The 15763-nt window shown below is 55.6% G+C and overlaps 1 protein-coding gene and 1 long non-coding RNA gene across 2 annotated transcripts in view; both read left to right on the top strand.

The window, feature by feature from the left end:
• The first annotated feature begins 704 nt into the window (after window positions 1–704).
• On the top strand, window positions 705–4208 carry LOC109262658 (uncharacterized). The gene is made up of 3 exons (XR_008416914.1): window positions 705–1287; window positions 3212–3316; window positions 3487–4208. It is a non-coding gene; the product is annotated as an uncharacterized LOC109262658 (long non-coding RNA).
• Window positions 4209–6104: 1896 nt separating this feature from the next.
• The window catches only part of CSPG4 (chondroitin sulfate proteoglycan 4), a 40687-nt gene continuing 31028 nt past the window's right edge, over window positions 6105–15763 (top strand). The window contains exon 1 of the mRNA XM_019441381.2: window positions 6105–6345. Coding sequence (XP_019296926.2) covers window positions 6252–6345 — 94 coding nt within the window. The 5' untranslated portion in view covers window positions 6105–6251. The remainder of the gene's footprint in view (window positions 6346–15763) is intronic.

A 15763-nucleotide genomic window follows, 5' to 3' on the forward strand; every position in this document is an offset into this window, starting at 1 on the left:
GATTTTGGCTCAGGTCATGATCCCATGGTTCTTGAGAACAATCTGACAGCACAGAACCTGCCTGGGAGTCTCTTGCTTTGCCTCTTCCCCACTCTCTCTCTCAAAATAAATAATATTTTTTAAAAGTAATATTTGTTGAATGAATGAATGAATGAATGAATGGGTTGATCCATTGATTGATCAAGGAAACGTTCCTTCTTGTGGGAGCAGAGTCCCAGCACCATGCCCAGTCTGGCTCACTGGACTACTACTTATACTTGGATGGGTCTGTATCAGTTATCTGCTGCTGCATAATAAATTATCCTCAAAACCTAACAGCCTAAGATGGCAATAAACGTTTACTATTGCACATAGTTTCTGTGGGTCAGGAATTTAGAAGTGGCATAGCTGGATGGTTCTGGCTTCAGGCTCTTCAAAAGACAGCAGTCAAGATGGCAGTAAGGGCTGCAGTCATCTGAAGGTTTGATTGGTGCTGGCAGACCCATTTCCAAGATGGCTCGCTCACATGAGTGGTGAACGGGTCCCGGCTGTTGGCCAAAGGCCAGAGTTCTTCTCCACATGGGCCCCCCACGGGCTCCTCAGGTCATGGTGGCTGGCACGCAGAGCAAGCAGTCAGAAGAGAGCGAGGCAGAAGCTGCCATGCCTTTTAGGACCTCACCTTGGAAGTCACAGTCACTGCTGCAGTCCCTTAGTGGCCACGCAGGTCAGCCCTATTCAGTGTGGGAGGTGGCTAAACAAGGGTGCAAATGCCAGAAGGTGGGGGACTACAGAGGGCCATCTTGGAGGCTGGCTACCACAGGATTTCACTGTATAAGGAGAGCGAGCCAATGGGGTCAGTAGGGGCTGAACTTCAGTGTTCTCATGTAGGGCGGCATCCTCACTGAGCCCCACACAGGCTGAAGACAGCTCTGTCAGCATGCTCTGGCTGTCTCTTGGCTGTCCATCTTGCCTTTCCTTCAAGGGACACCTGGGAGTCGCTCAGAGAGTAGGACCCTGGCATCAACGGTTGCCGTCATCATAACCACCAGGCACTGCCCTTCGTGGTTTATAAAGCGCCAGCATCTCTGCTGGAAAACATCGTGCAAGCACCATGGCGGTTCTACAACGTACAGACGAGAGAAGAGGTGCAGAGATGCGAAGTGACTCACCTGAGGCCACACAGAAAAGGCTTGGCAGAACTGGACCTCTGGCTCCTGACCCGACATTCTTTCCACTGCCCTGCCCAGCCGCCAGCTCAGACCCACGTCTCCTAACGCCCATCACAAGCTTCATTTCCATCCTGAGCAGGTATTTTACATCCCTCTTTCAGGAGCCCTGCCCTAACCCCCAAAGTTGCCTGCCCCGTGCTAGACTCGGAGCAAGTATGTTCACAAAGTTTCCATCCAGACAAGGATTCTTCCTTCCCCCCCTCCCAGAGGTACTCTCTGCAGGCTGCCGATGTCTGCTGGTGGAGCACAGCAGGGGTTAATAGCATGAACCAACATTTAGAAATAGCATGACCCCAGGGGAGTCAGCTGTGGCCAGCTGCTCATAGCCACTGAAGCCACAGCTTTTGTGAACACGGTGTGGAAAATGAGTCCTGCCCCTTGGACCAGAGGCTCTGAGGGGATCCTGCACCACCCCTCACCCCTGTCTCCCCTGCAGGGTGTGGGTGTGGCTCAAAGCCTGCCCCCGATCAGAGCAAAGCCTTGCCACTAGCCTCCCATTCGCAGCTGGCTCCTGAAGACAGCAAACACAACTTCTGAGCTCCTGAATTGTGTAATTGTTGGGAATAGCTGCCCCCGCCCCTCCTGAGCCAGGCTGCCTGCGCTTACAGGAGCCCCATGGATGCCTCCAGCCAGGAACAGAAGCAAGACCACTCCCAGCAGAGGCCCGGGTCAGAAGCCCAGGCCTGGGAGCCCCTGGCCATGAGACTGCAGGGCCACGGAACTGGGGCCAAAAGCTTGTGTCCCCTTGCGCAGTAGTGGCCTGGGTTCCGTGTCCTTCATGGCAGAAGGCCAATTCCCTGAGGGCAGGACCTGGGCAGCTGGAGTACACCCCAGTGCACACGCCACTCCATCTGGGGCATAAGTACCCACCATTTACCAGCACGCTGGCTTCGGCCACAGGTTCTCTGGGTGGAGCCCATGTGGTCAGAGTGCAAAACACAGAGGCGCTCAGACTGCCAGGCGTTGGCCAGGGGCAGGACCAAGCCATAGCTGCTGCCAGAGCCGGCACTGAGTCCAAGAATCATTGAGGGTGAGAGTGACCAGGAGTACGTGTCCAGCGTCTTAGCTGAACTCTGCTGGTAGGGAAGTAGGTGATGCTGGGCTTTCTGTTGTCTTGTTCTCCCAGAGGCAGATCACTTGGAGAAACTGAGGCAGCACATGCCACAGGTCTCTGAAGCTTCAGGACACTTTGAATCCCCCTTCACCTGAGGTGTGGACATCCTTTTTCATTCTTCAAGAGTGTTCTGGGTTTTCCTCTCCCTTGCCCCAAGTGTTGTGCAGTACCTTGCTGAGAAGAAGTCAGTCTAGGGGAAAGGGAGGCATTGAGTAACACCTCCTGACCAGGCTAGGGATGCCCTGGGAGGCACCAGGAGAAGAGATCACTACTCCAGGGAGTTTGTGGAAAGGCAGAAAGGACTGGGAGGGCTTCCTGGAGGAAGTTGAGATATGGCCGGGAAGGCAGAGGCACTCAGAGACGGTCACCGAGGGCACCTGGCCAGCCCACGCCAGAGAACTTCGTGACATAGATGGGTCCTGGTCAGTTCTGCTCAGGACCTGGCCTTCAGGGTCCCAGGGAGGCCTGCTGAGGAGGCCAGGGAGGGGACAAATGAGAAGCAGGCACTGCCGGGTCCAACAACCTTTGCTCTTGAGACAGCAGGAGGTGGTCAGAGATCAGTTCCAAAGCAACATGGGGCCTCAACTTTCTGCCAGTCTGCTGGCATGATGTCGCTCAGCACCTATCCAGGGTTCCAGCCCTGGGCTACAGGCTAAACAAAGGCCAAGCTTTGTGTGCAGGAGCCCCAGTATCCTGTATCTCCACTAGAGCCTCAGTTTTCTCATCAGCGCAAAGGGAACACTATCCCCCAACACGCATACTTCCCAGGGTTGTCAAGAGATCAGGTGAATGTTTTGTAAACTGGGAAGCCCCAGCAGACAAGCAAGTGTGGGTTAGTACTGCTGTGCTCGTTGCCATTATTTTTCCAGGCCTGTGTTTCTCTCCCTAGCTAGCAACGAGGCAGGGGGAGGCTGCGACCTAATCCTGACTTGAACCTCAGCTGTGGGCGGGAACTCGTCTGGAGGCTCCACAGACATACTCCCGGTAGTGGTGGGTAAGTCTGCGTGGGTGGGATTCGGGGAGATGAGAGAAGATGGGAAGGGGGAAGGAAGGGAGGAGAGGGAGGGGGAGGGAAGGGGAGGGCAGATGGGGTGGGTAGAAATCTCCACCCAAGTTTTTTGATTCATAAAGAAGCAGCCCTCAAGGGGCTGACTTTTCATCAAGGGAGGCAACAGGTATGAAGCTGTGTACAAACTGTGAGGGGCAGAAGGACGTGAGGACTACAGAGAAGGAAGAGAAAGGACAAGTGTCTATGGAACGTCTGCTGCATGCCAGGCCCCGGGCTAGGCATATGAGGTACACCAGTGCACGGAATCCTCACTGACCCAATTGTACAAAGGAAAAAACCGAGTCACGGGAGAGGTGAAGCAACTTGTTCAAGGTTGGACAGCTAAGTAGGAGAGCTGGGATTCGAACTCAGGGCCTAGGTCCAACATCAGCATTTACAAACACCACACAGACACCACACCATCATACTACGCTGTGGTGGTTAAGAGCACTGGGCTTGGGGTCAAAGACCTGGTTCCACATCTTCGCAGCTGTGTAGACTCGCTCAAGCCCCTTAATGTCTCTCAACCTCAGTTTCTTCATCTGCAAAATGGGGCTCAATTTTGTTGCAAACTATGAAGTGTCATTATACTGGGGAGGACAGTCACTAGTGAAAGAGAGGGCTTGGACACTCTGAAAAACAGTGTGGAGTTTCCTCAAAAAACTAAAATTAGAAGTACCATACGATCCAATATTTCCACTTCCAGGAAGAAGAAATCAGAAACACCAATTCCAAAGGTTACATGCACCCCTCTGGTCACAGCAGCATTATTTACAACAGCCAAGATATGGAAGCAGCCCCAGTGTCCATCGGCAGATGAATGTATAAAGAAGATGTTGTGTATATGTACAAAGCAACATTACTCAGCCATAAAATGAAAAGAGCGAAACCTTGCCCTTTGCAATGACATGAATGGAGTTAGAGGGTATGATGCTAAATGAAATAAGTCATACAAAGTCAAATACCGTATGGTTTCACTTATATGTGGAATCTAAAAAACAAAACAGGAGCGCCTGGGTGGTTCAGTCGGTTAAGCGTCCAACTCTTGATTTCAGCTCGGGTCATGATCTCATGGTTGTGAGATCGAGCCTGTAGGTGGGCTCCACACTGAGCGTGGAGACTGCTTAAGATTCTCTCTCTCTCTCTCTCTCTCTCTCTCTCTCTCTCTCTCTTTCTCTGCCCCTCCCCAGCTCAAATGCGCACTCTCCCTCTCTCTCAAAATAAATACATAAAATAAAAAACAAATGAACAAACAAACAATAACAGAAGCACAGTCATAAATACAGAGAACAAACTGGCAATTGTCGGGGGGGGGGGTGCAAAGTAGGAAGGGGATTAAGAAGTATAAACTTCCAGTTATAAAATAAATACATCATGGGGATGAAAAGAACAGCACAGGGAATAGTCGATAATATTGTTATAACTTTGTATGATGAAAGATGGTAACTATACTCATTGTGGTGAGCCTTTTGTAATATATATATACCACTATGGTGTACATCTGAAACTAATATAATATATAATATTTATACATATAATATACATTATAATATATAATTTATAATTTTTTTAATAAGAAATATTTAAAGGTGGGGAGGAGCTGGGAAGAGAGTGCTGGTGGGGTGGGGGTGGGAGCAGGCTAGAGCAGGCAGGTGTGAAAGAAGGATTCTGTTGAGAGAAGGGAGGGGACAGCACTCTGGGGCACTCTTCCACCCATCTGCTGGACAGAGAAGCTGAGGCCAGGCGATGCAGATGCTGGGGCCAGGCAGAGAGCGGGCAGAGTCTCCGGGGTTGGACGTTCTGTCTCAGGAGTGCCCTCTCTCCTGTGGTTTGGGACAAGACTGATGTTGTTGCCTGGCGGGGGAGCCAAGAGGAGCAGGGCTCAAAAGCTTTTAGGTGGGAGCTAAATCCGGGGCCAGATTTCCAGGAGGCGGCCCCAGGAAGTTGAGACACCTGCATTCAGGTGTTAGGATGCCCGGGGTTCTAGTCCCAAAGGGCCAGGGACCTACACTCCCCCTCGGGCCTTGTAAGAACCACTTCCGGCTCTGAGCCACAGTTTTCTCCTCCGTAAAATGAGGGGTGGGGGGAGTGGTTCTCACTCACCTCACAGGGTTATTTTGAAGCAAATAATACTGTGGGATTGAGAATCCCTCCTGCCTTGTGGGAGAGTCTAGAACATCTCTCCTTTACAGGCTGGGAAGTGGAGGCTCTGCAGGGCAGAGACGGTCAAGGTCACAATGCCAGAGGACACAGAGCAGTGCAGAACCTCAGACCAGTGCCTCTCTGTCCAAATGAAGACCCGAAGAGGCCTCAGAGAAAGCAGCCCCAAAGCAGTCTCTGTAGTGGTAGACAGCTGTCCTCCTAGGCCTGGAGCAGACACACACACACACACACACACACACACCAATCCCTGCAGGGCAGGAGAGAGACAAGTGAGGTAAGTGAGGGGGCTTGCCCAGCTCAGGTCTCCTCCCAGAGGGGGTCTCCTGGAGCCCTTGGGTCAGAGCTCAGGGAGGGCTTGGATCTAGGCTCCCCTGCGACTTTGTTCCAAAACTCCAGGGTGGAGCCTGGGTCTAACGGAGCTATAAGGGTCCTCTCACCCCTGCCCGGGGAGGAGGCAGCCCAGCACGGGCCCTTTAAGAAAGTTGGGGGTGAGGGGGGCCAACGGGGGAGCCCCAGCCTGAAACCGGAGCGCGGGTCGGCGCCTGCCCCGCCCCCGGAGTTAAGTAAGGCGGTGGCGGCGCGGGCAGCTCCAGAGCCCCAGCCCGCGGCGTAGAGCAGCCTTGTCTCAGCCCGCGCCTTGGCGCCTTCGGTGTCCGGGCTCCCTACTGCCACTCTGCTCGGCTCCTCCTCGCCGATCCTGCTGCACAGCCGGGCCGCGATGAGCTCCGGCCAGCAGCCTCCGCCTCCAGCCCCTGCCCTGGCCCTGGCCCTGGCTTTGACCCTGGTCATGTTGGCCAGACCTTCATCCGCAGGTGAGTAAGGGGCCTGAGACCCCCAACCCAGACTGCCAGAGCTGTGGGGGGCTCCTGAGGTAGAAAAATGGGACAAGAGGGCCCAGAAGTAGCCCCCACTGGGAGACAAGCTCCTGCCATTCCAGGCTGGGCTCTCTGGGGCTTCCAGTCCTGGGTAGAAGCAAGATCCCCCCGTGATAGCTCTCCATCTTGAGGCTTCTGTGGGCTCTGGCTGTCTGAGGCTGGCCCCAGTCCGTCGGCCTAGGGTGTGGCCTCCGTGCAGGATAGTCCGCTATACCCAGTGGGGCTGCCCAATGCTGTCTGGGCTCCCTGAGCCCAGCAGGCTTTTGGTGACGGCACTGGTGCCCACAGGACACTCAGCGACAGCAAGAAGCCAGTACCCCAGACTCAGCAGTCCAGCCCAGGAATGGTGAGAAATGGGGAGGGAGCCACCCTGCCCCACCCTCCATGGGGTCCCACATGTACCTCAGTCTCTCCCGCCTGCCGCTTCCCCTGGTTTCCTCCAACCACTCTGGGACCCTGCTCGGCCCCAGGTGCATTTGACTGTACGGCCTCTTCACCACCTTCCTCCTGCTCTCCTCTCTAGCTCCTGTCTCCTCTCCCCACTCTCCTAACTCAGAAGGCCTGGTTAGTGACAGGCTCAGCCTCCTAGAGCCCCTCAGATATCCTGCACCCCGGCAGGAGCTCGTCCCTCAGACAGCCCTGGGCAACCCCCACCACATTTCCCTGTCCCCACCATTGGTGCTTGACCCCAGCAGAGACTGAGTGGCAGTTCACCTTCTGAGAGGCACCAGGGTGCATGTCCTTTCTGTTAAATGCCAGAAGTCCGCCATCACAGCATTCTCCTTGAGGTAAGGCCGTAAGAACTGTGGCCTCGGGGCCTATCAGTCATTACTACCCATGTATGAATCATACTAATGTATGTAGTGCTTCAGCCTACATCTTTCAGGAACATTCCCAAAAGCAACTTTGAACAGAAGGGCCTGAATCTCCCTTCCAGGGGCCCAGGCCACACCCTGCTCCCCATCACATAAGGAAGCCAGCTCTAATGGACAGCATCACGAGGTACCCAGAGGGGAAATGAGTCAGGGGAGGACCCCCCACTGGGGTGAGTCAGAGCTAGATCCCCAGGCTCCTTGCTTCTGTTCCCAGGGACCCCCTCCTTCAAAGTCTCAGGGTCTGGGTGATGGGCTGGGCCTCTGGAGAGGTGGGAAGGGGCCATCTAAGGTGACTGGAAAAGGGTGCTTATCCAACCTGCAGACTCCAGCCAAGAGATTCCAGCACCCCCATCTCCTTGGGCTTCAACCGAGAGCCATTCTCAAATACCTTCTCAGCAACAAAAACGTACAAGCATGGTGCTGGGCAATGAGGAGTACACAGAAATGGATAGGCTAAACTTGAACTCTTTTAGGAGACAGAAAAGCAAATTAAAACTCAAACAACAGATCCTATCATGTCTGCAAAGATCCAGATGAAGAGTATGGGGAAGAGAAATTGACAGGCAAGCTGGGGCAGGGCCGAGGGTGATCCTTGAGCCAAGGCTCGGAGGATGGGAAGGGGGTCAGTATTCTAGGCAGGAGCTCCGCCTGAGCTAAGGCACTAAGGTGGATATGAGCAGATCATGTTGAGATAGGAAGACCAGCAGCCTGGTTAGAAGGCATATTTTGAGCACAAGCCAGGAAGAGCCATTGGACTGGGGCACAGAATCCTTAAATGGCAGAATACGGCCCACAGCCTATGTTCTGTTGGCAACAGGGAACCGATGAAGATTTTAGAGCAGAAAAGTGGCATGGCACCAGTGGGGTTTTATAATGTTAAGCCAGTCCCTACCTTTAGGAAGAATTTGGAAGTGGGGAGGGGGCAGGAGGGCTGGTATCTTCTCCCCCACTCCCAGGCAGATTCCCCTTCAACAACCCATCTCTGTCACCATGCCTGCCTTACTTCCCTCCCCTGGTAGGATCAGGCCCCCTACCTGAGGAAGGCATCACTCCCATCCTTACTGGAAACCCCAACCCCAAAGGCCCTCAAGGTCTCAGGTATCAGAGTGAGGTGCACTGGGATGTTTTCCCTACATTCATCAACATTCCAGAGCACCTAGGCCATGAGGCCTGGGAATCAAGCCCCATTGGAGACCATCTGGGCCAAACTTCCAATGGTACAGACTGGGAAACTCAGACCCCTGAAAGAGAGCAAAGTGTTCTAGGTCCCACAGAGGATCCTGGCAGCCCAGGAAGAGCCCCCATCCCTGCTCTGAGGGAGCTCCCTACCTGCGTGGGACCTTAGGCTAGAGCCATGCGGACACGGTGTGGATGATAAGTGTGGTGTCCAGCTCCTTCTGAGCCCTATGGGAGGCCTTCAACAGAGGGACAAGCAGTGCAGGAGATTGGGTTTGAGCTGATGTGGAGATGGCGTTCCAGTCAGGGGAACAGCATGAGTAAAATTGAGAGGTCAGAGTGAACACAGAGCCCGTGGGGCCAGTGGCCCCCATACCTCTTACCTGGCTGGCACAGCTGACTTTGAAAGACAGAGGGTGAAAGACAGAAGGTTGAAGTCGGACTGGGTGGGGCAGGAGTTCCTGGTAAGGAGGGTTCTGCATTCCCCGCGTGAGGACTCTGAACTGATGGGGGCAGCTTAGAGAACAGGGCCATGGAGGCATCAAGTGCAAGGAATTGAATCAGGGTAGATTCTTCTGCCTCTAGGGATCCTCTGGGGTACTAATGGTACTGGAGACAGCCTCTGAGGCACACGAGCGTGTGTGTGTGTGTGTGTGTGTGTGTGTGTGTGTGTGTATGCGCAGGTGAGCTTACTGCCTCTGGGGCCTCTGGGGCAGGGCAGAGGCCAGGCCCTTGGCCCGGGCCACCCAGACTCTGGAAAAGCTGTTCAAGAACCAAGTATAACTGAGCCACCCCTCACCCAACGTTCGCCTGCCCTCCAGGGCAGGACAAGAAGGGTCTTTCAGTGCTGCCTGCCCCGGGGGCTGTGGAGGGGGCTGCCAGGTGGGCCAGGCGGCTGGCAGTGACTGCAGGAGGGGAGCAGGCTGTGCGTGGAGCTTTCAAAGGAAGCGTATAGGCTGCTTCTGGGAACTGGGCGAGCTGCCCAGGAGGGGGCAGGCAGGGGAGGGGGAGTTGGAAATAGCCCTGACGTACACACTCACTGGCGCACACAAATGTGGGTGTGCACGTGAGTATGCACAACTACGTCCACAGCCAGCTCACTCACAGACCTGGGCTGGGCGGTGCCCGGGATGAGGAGGCGAGGACAGGAGGGGGGCAGGGGGTGCCGTGCTGTGCTGTGGCTCCTACTCAATGCCAGGAACGAATGAACAAGGAGCCTTCCTCCAGGACTCGAGCCTGCTCCCCTGCTGGTCTGCTCCTTCACAGCCTCTCCCCAACTCCTGACCCCACCCCGCTCCCCTCTTGCCTCCACTGTACTCCCTGCCCCAGCATATGTCCAGTTTCAAAAGTACTACATTATCATTATTACTCAACGTACGTGAGTGATTTTGGAATGAACCGGGTTTGTGTGAACAACTTTGTACTTGGATTCTCCCCAGGGTAGGGGCTCCTAGCTCTCTCGGCTTCTCAGAAGGGCGCATCATTCCCAACAAGGGAGAGGGTGGAGCCATCTTACAATTGGGCCCCTACCTCCAGAGACATCCCATGGGGGACACTAACCATGTTGGGCCACAGCCTCACAGCAGCGCTGCAAGTCAAGAAACATTTTATGTTTATGAAACATTCCCCATTTTATAGATGAGGAAACTGAGGCTCACAGAAATGCAGGGCCCAGCCTTAGGCAACTCTCTGGGCACACAGGCCACAGTCTTACCACTCAACAACAGCCCAGATCGGGCCAGGAAGGTAGTCACCCTGCAGTGGGCCCAGGCACCGCCCCCCCCCCCCCCCCCAGTAGGGAAGAGAGTCAGGTCTTCAAGGGAGAAACAGCTCCTGTGTCCCTATACCCCACCTCTCTGGACCCTCACTACTTTGTCACAGCATAAGCAGATCCTCTTCGGGAAAGTCCCCTACCCCCCTTGAGGGTTGCGGTGGCAAATGAAGCCATGATCGCCTCAGATGTAGGGCAGCAGCACTGAGGGCTGCCATCAAGGTGGCCTGGTGGCATGGCTCCCCGAGCTCTGAACAGTGCCTGTCCTGTTGACCATTCCTTCCTCCCGCCGAGCTCCTGCCCAGACCCAGCCATTCCCAGCCTGTGGTGGAGCCAGCTCTGGTGGCTCCGATGTGCTTGAGCCAGGCCTCCGGCCACGGCTCGTGCTAATCCATTTCAGTGTGTGTCTTCCTCACGGCTTAATAGTCATGGTGGGTCAGTGAGCTGCCTCCCCTCCCAGACCTTACTACAGGGGTTCCCCACCCAGATGAGTCCCCCCTGGTTCGTAAGGAAACTGGGGCCCAGGGAGGGGAGACTACTTTCTCAGAATCACATACCAAGTCTTAGCAGGGTGGGGGCTAGCCTCCCTGCCCTGTGTCCTTGTATCCTGGTTTGGGTGGTGGCCTTGCCACAGGACCAGCAGCTTCCTGCAGGCAGACCAGGGGTATCCACTGCCTTGCTCCACACAGGACTGAGCCCACAGAAGGGCATATTGATCACTGAGTCAACCAGGGGTTTTCAGACTATGCCCAAGGTGTTCCAGGCTTTACATTCAGAGGTGGCTAAGCCCGGGAATGTGGGAAGCCGGCCCCACCCCAATTCACGCATAGCAGCTCCATGAGCATGTTTACAGATTTGGCTTTTGTGTAGGATGTGGTTTTGGCAAAGTGTTCTGTGGCTTTTTAAAAAAATGGAAAAAAAGACTTGAAAACCAAGGAATTGCTTTGAGTTGAAACATACTGAGAGCAGGGGAGACTCAGGTCAGATACAAGGAAGAACTTCTTGGCTTTCAAAGAATCCATATCAAAACGGATACCAAGGGCCCCTGGAAGATGTCCTTTCCCAGATGGAACAGGTCTGGGGGCCTGAAGGCAGGGAGCAGAACACAATCCCAGCTTTCTCCCAGCCAGGATGGGGACTGGCCTCTGCTGCCCCAACATCCCATTCCTGCTGTTCCTAGAAACAAACGGGACATTCCTGAGCCTCCTGTAGAGGCCCAAAGACACCTGCTGGGCCCTCCCTCCCCCTCCGATATATCAACCTCGGCATTCAATGTCATCCTGTGTCCCAAAGAGTGGCTGATGAACTCGGCCATCAGGTAATAATCCATAATCCCTGGCACTCCTCCACCTTTGTTCAAGCTGTTCCCTGGAACTGGTCTTCTCTGTTTCTCCTCATCCTTCAGGGTCTAGCTCCAGCACCTCCACCTCTGTGGACCTTTTCCAACCATTGATTGCTGAGGGCCACAGCCTGGTGGTCTCCTTCCTGGGGCCCTGCCCTCCTTCACTATGGGGTTACAGGCCTTTCTGCCCCCTAGTCCGTGACTTCCATCAGTACGATGCCCAATAGGTACATGTACATGCATGCGTGCACACACACACACACCATACAGTGGTGCTCAGCAGCCAGGCTCAAGGCCTAGCAAGGAGAGTATCCAAGCCTGTAGCCAGCGGTCCTGGGGGAAACCTCCAGCTCAGGATTCATACCCCCCAACTCCAGGGCCGAAGCAGGGCCTCTGGCCTGAGCCAGCCTGCTCTCTGGGGAGATGGTGGGGGCTGGAGAGAGGAGACCAACTTCCTTTCCCACCTAAGAGCAACCCTCCCCCACCCACATTTCAGGAGGGGCCAGCTATAAATATCAGTGGGCCCAGGATGCTGATTCCCACGACTCCAACCCCTCCCTGCCCCTTCCCTGTGCACAGCAGCTGGGGCCAGCCCAGCTCTCCTGCAGTTGGAGGCTGGCCAGGCCAGCCTCAGGCCCAGACACACACACATACACACACACACACACACACACACACACACACACACTTCCCACCATGGTCAGGGAAGGAACAAATCACCCTTTTTGGGTGCCTTGGAGCAGCTAAGAGTGTGCCTTCTCCCGCCCTTCAGTCCTGACTCACTCCACCTCTCCCTCCTCGGAGTCCTCAGCTCCAGGAACCTCTACAGGGCTGGGGGAGGCAGGAGAACAGGCACACAGTGGTAAGGAACACGGTATTAGAGAGCCGAGGATCAAATTCCAGCCCTACCACTTGATGCATGACCTCAGGAAGTGATCTGACCTTTCTGAGCTTCAGTCTTCTCTGTAAAATGGGGATAAATGATTCCTACCTCCTACGTGTGTTGAGGACTCAAGCCCTTTGCCAGAGTAAATGCTTAGTAGGTACCCGCTCCTGAGGCTGCATTTTCTGTTATTACCATTTTCTTCTGGAGTAGGGGCAGCCTAGCAATAAGGGGATTCTTTGAGAAAGGTTCCAGAGTAGGGGATTGGATGAGGCAGCCCTGTGAACAAGTCTGTGTGGGACTCAGTGACATGGAAAAGGGGAGGTGGGTTCTCAAGGGAGCTCTCAGCCAGCTGCTGTCTGCCCAGAACCCTTCGGAAAGGGGGAGGGGGTCCTGCATCCGGCCAACTCCCTGGACAGAGGCCCAAACACCTCTCCCACTGCGAGGAGCAGCAGGAAAGCCCTTCCCAGCCCCATCCCAAAGCCTAACAGCCCCTCAGATGGATCATTGGCCCTGGGTGCAACACAATCAGTATGTGTTGAAAGAATGAGCAAATGACACTCAGACTCTGAGAGCAGATGGGTGGGAATGAATGAGCAGGCACCGGGAACTTTTGTAGGATGGGGAGCCTAGACACCCATCTTTTTCCTGCTCCCTGCCCACGCCTGGGGCCCCTCTGGAGGTCAGGGTGGAAGGCAGGGCCTGGTGACGTGAAATGGCTTCCACAGCTCCCATGGGGCTGTTGCACTGCTCCTTAAGCACAGTCACTGCATCATGAGGAACAGAATCCAGACTGAGGGAGTGAGGGACCCTCTCTGCCTTGAGCTGCTTGGACCCATTGGGGGTGTTGGTGATGCCCAAGTCCATGTATGTGTGAGACCAGAGCTGGCGGAGGTGAGAGGAAGTGAGTCTCGGAAACTGGCTGCAGAGAGTGCCAGCTGTAGGTACACTCTAGATAAGAGGCTGGGCAGGGGCTGGGCACTCAGGTTAAGATCCCGGTATGTGGGCATCCTCTGCCTTCACCCCCATAGCCTCTTCTCAAAAGACCACTGGGCACAGCTCAGCCAGCTCCCCGGATGTTCTAATAGAATCCAGGCACCCGCCCCCGGCTGAGGCTCCATCTTTCAGCATCTGGCGCCTGTGTGTTTCCGGCCATCCATCTGAAGCCCAGCTGAGCTCCACCAGAGTCAGGTACTCAGATGGGGGCCTGTCCCTCCAACTGTTGACAGCCTTGAGGCAGGAGAGATGTTGTAGGGACCGGAGCCAGCTGTGCAACCACAGTCCTTGGGATACCTAGCCCTGCTGTGTGGCTTTGGGCAGACTCTCCCTCTCTGGGCCTCTGGGTAGAATATTCAGTCCCCAAGGTCAGCTGTAAAGTTCTGAGCTCAAGCCTCTTGAGAATAGGACAGGGGGCTCTGCTTCTGTCCAGAGACAGCCAGCTGCTTGTCTGGGGCCATACAGCAAAGTGGGCTGGGCCTGGAAGGGAGGCGGAGAGGCGGCCCAGCCTGCCTGAGCTCCCCGGCACCTAGAAACCATTTTCCCAAGTTGGCATGAAGCGCCGGGGCTCTCCCGAGATGAGGGTAGCGGCCCTCCTCCACCCCCGGTTCCCATCTTCCACCCCCTTGCCCCAGCCCCACCCTACCAAAAATAAACCCAGACCACCCCATTTTGTACCAGCCGGACCCACCCAGCCCCTCCAGAGCCAGTTGAGTCACCGCTCCAAGCTGCTCCTTTTTTTAACTGTCTGAGTCACTGGTTGTGGCCATGGCTCCATGACACATGCCTCAGGCTACAGCCACGCCACAGCCTCCAACGGCACAACCAAGGGAGGGGTCCGAATAGAGGCTGGCGGCAGGTGTGAGCCCAGGCCGCAGCCTCTGCCAGTAACACCTCCAGGCCTGGGGGAATCCGCCCCCTAGCAAGCCAGGGCTCAGGCCTGTCCCCAATGGCCCTGGCACTACCTTGCCTCATCAGCCCAGGACCGTCTTTCAGGGAATCTTGGTGACAAAGCCCATCGGGGTCCACCATGCCCCCACAGCTTTTCTTAGCCTCCAACAGGTCTGGCCCTCCACCCTGAGACTGAGGGTCTCCAGGCCCTGGGCCCTGCAGTGGTGGGAGTGGGCAAGGCTTGGCCTCCTGGGGTGATGGGCACAGAGATGCTTAGTTCAGGCCGTTCCTTACTGGATCCAGCTCAGACCTTGACCACACTGCCCAGAGCACCATGAAGACTTTCTGTGGCACAGAGGCTTCCACTTGAAGTCTCTTCTGGCTTCTCTATCCCCTTCTCCACATGGTGTCAGCCAAGCTACAGGCCTCTCTTCCCCCACCCCTCTGTCTCTTCCCCGTGTCTGTCTCTCGGTCTCTGACCCTGCTCTGTTCCCTTTCCTTCACCCATCCCCGTCCCCGTGGCAACCCAGAGCACTGCCTCTGCATCCGGCAACCCCCAACAGGTCCTTCCTTGTCTTCCCAGCAGACACAACACACCCTCACCTCCACGCATTCCCACAAGGGGCTCTGGGCCCCAGGGACCAATCCTGAGAGAAATTTTCCATCCCCTCACCCAAGTCCCCTCCTTCCCCCACCCCAAAGCACAGGCTACATCCTGTCATCCTGTCATCCTGTCATCCTGTCATAGGGGATGTCAGGATCCCACGGGCACTTCCTCAGAGGCTGAGAAAGGGGGGCAGGGGGCCTGGGAATGGCCCCACCCCCAGCCCCTGCCTGAGCGGGAGCCTGCACAACCTCAGCCCCAGCCATCTCCTGTCTGTGGCTATGGCCTCCAGCTATAAATAGGGGCTCTGATGCTATTTTCTTTAAAAACAAGCACCAGACTCTGTCACCACAGGCCCAGAAAAGCACTCCCTGGCTGGGGCAGTCCCCGACCTCGCCCCAGCCATTGTGTCCAGCCCCCTGCCTGGGCACTGGAGTCCTGGAGGGAGAGGAGGACTGAAGAGAAGCCGGGAGGTGAGACACAGTGGGGGAGAGAGCTGGGGCCAGCTTGCAGACGGAGCCCCTGCGGCTGGCTCAACCAGAGAGAACACAGCTGCCCCTCTCCCCACGTTGGACCCCTCCCCCTGCTTCCCATCTCCCTTCACCAAGCAGAGCCAGTCTTGTTCCGGAGACACAGGGTGTTAGCAGAGAGGCCACAGTGCACAACTCCCCAAGCCACAGCTGAGCGTCTTTGCAGAGAAGGAACTTTGGGCTGTGGGGAAGGGTGGGGGAAGACTTCCTGTCCTGTCCGAAGGAACAGGAGGGCATTCCACAGGCAGAGAGGGAAGAAGAGCTGGCCAGGCAGGAGGCCCAGCCTG

This window comes from Panthera pardus, unplaced genomic scaffold (genome assembly GCF_024362965.1).
Source record: "Panthera pardus isolate Hobbes unplaced genomic scaffold, ASM2436296v1 HiC_scaffold_24, whole genome shotgun sequence".
In the NCBI taxonomy this organism is placed as follows: Eukaryota; Metazoa; Chordata; class Mammalia; order Carnivora; family Felidae; genus Panthera; species Panthera pardus.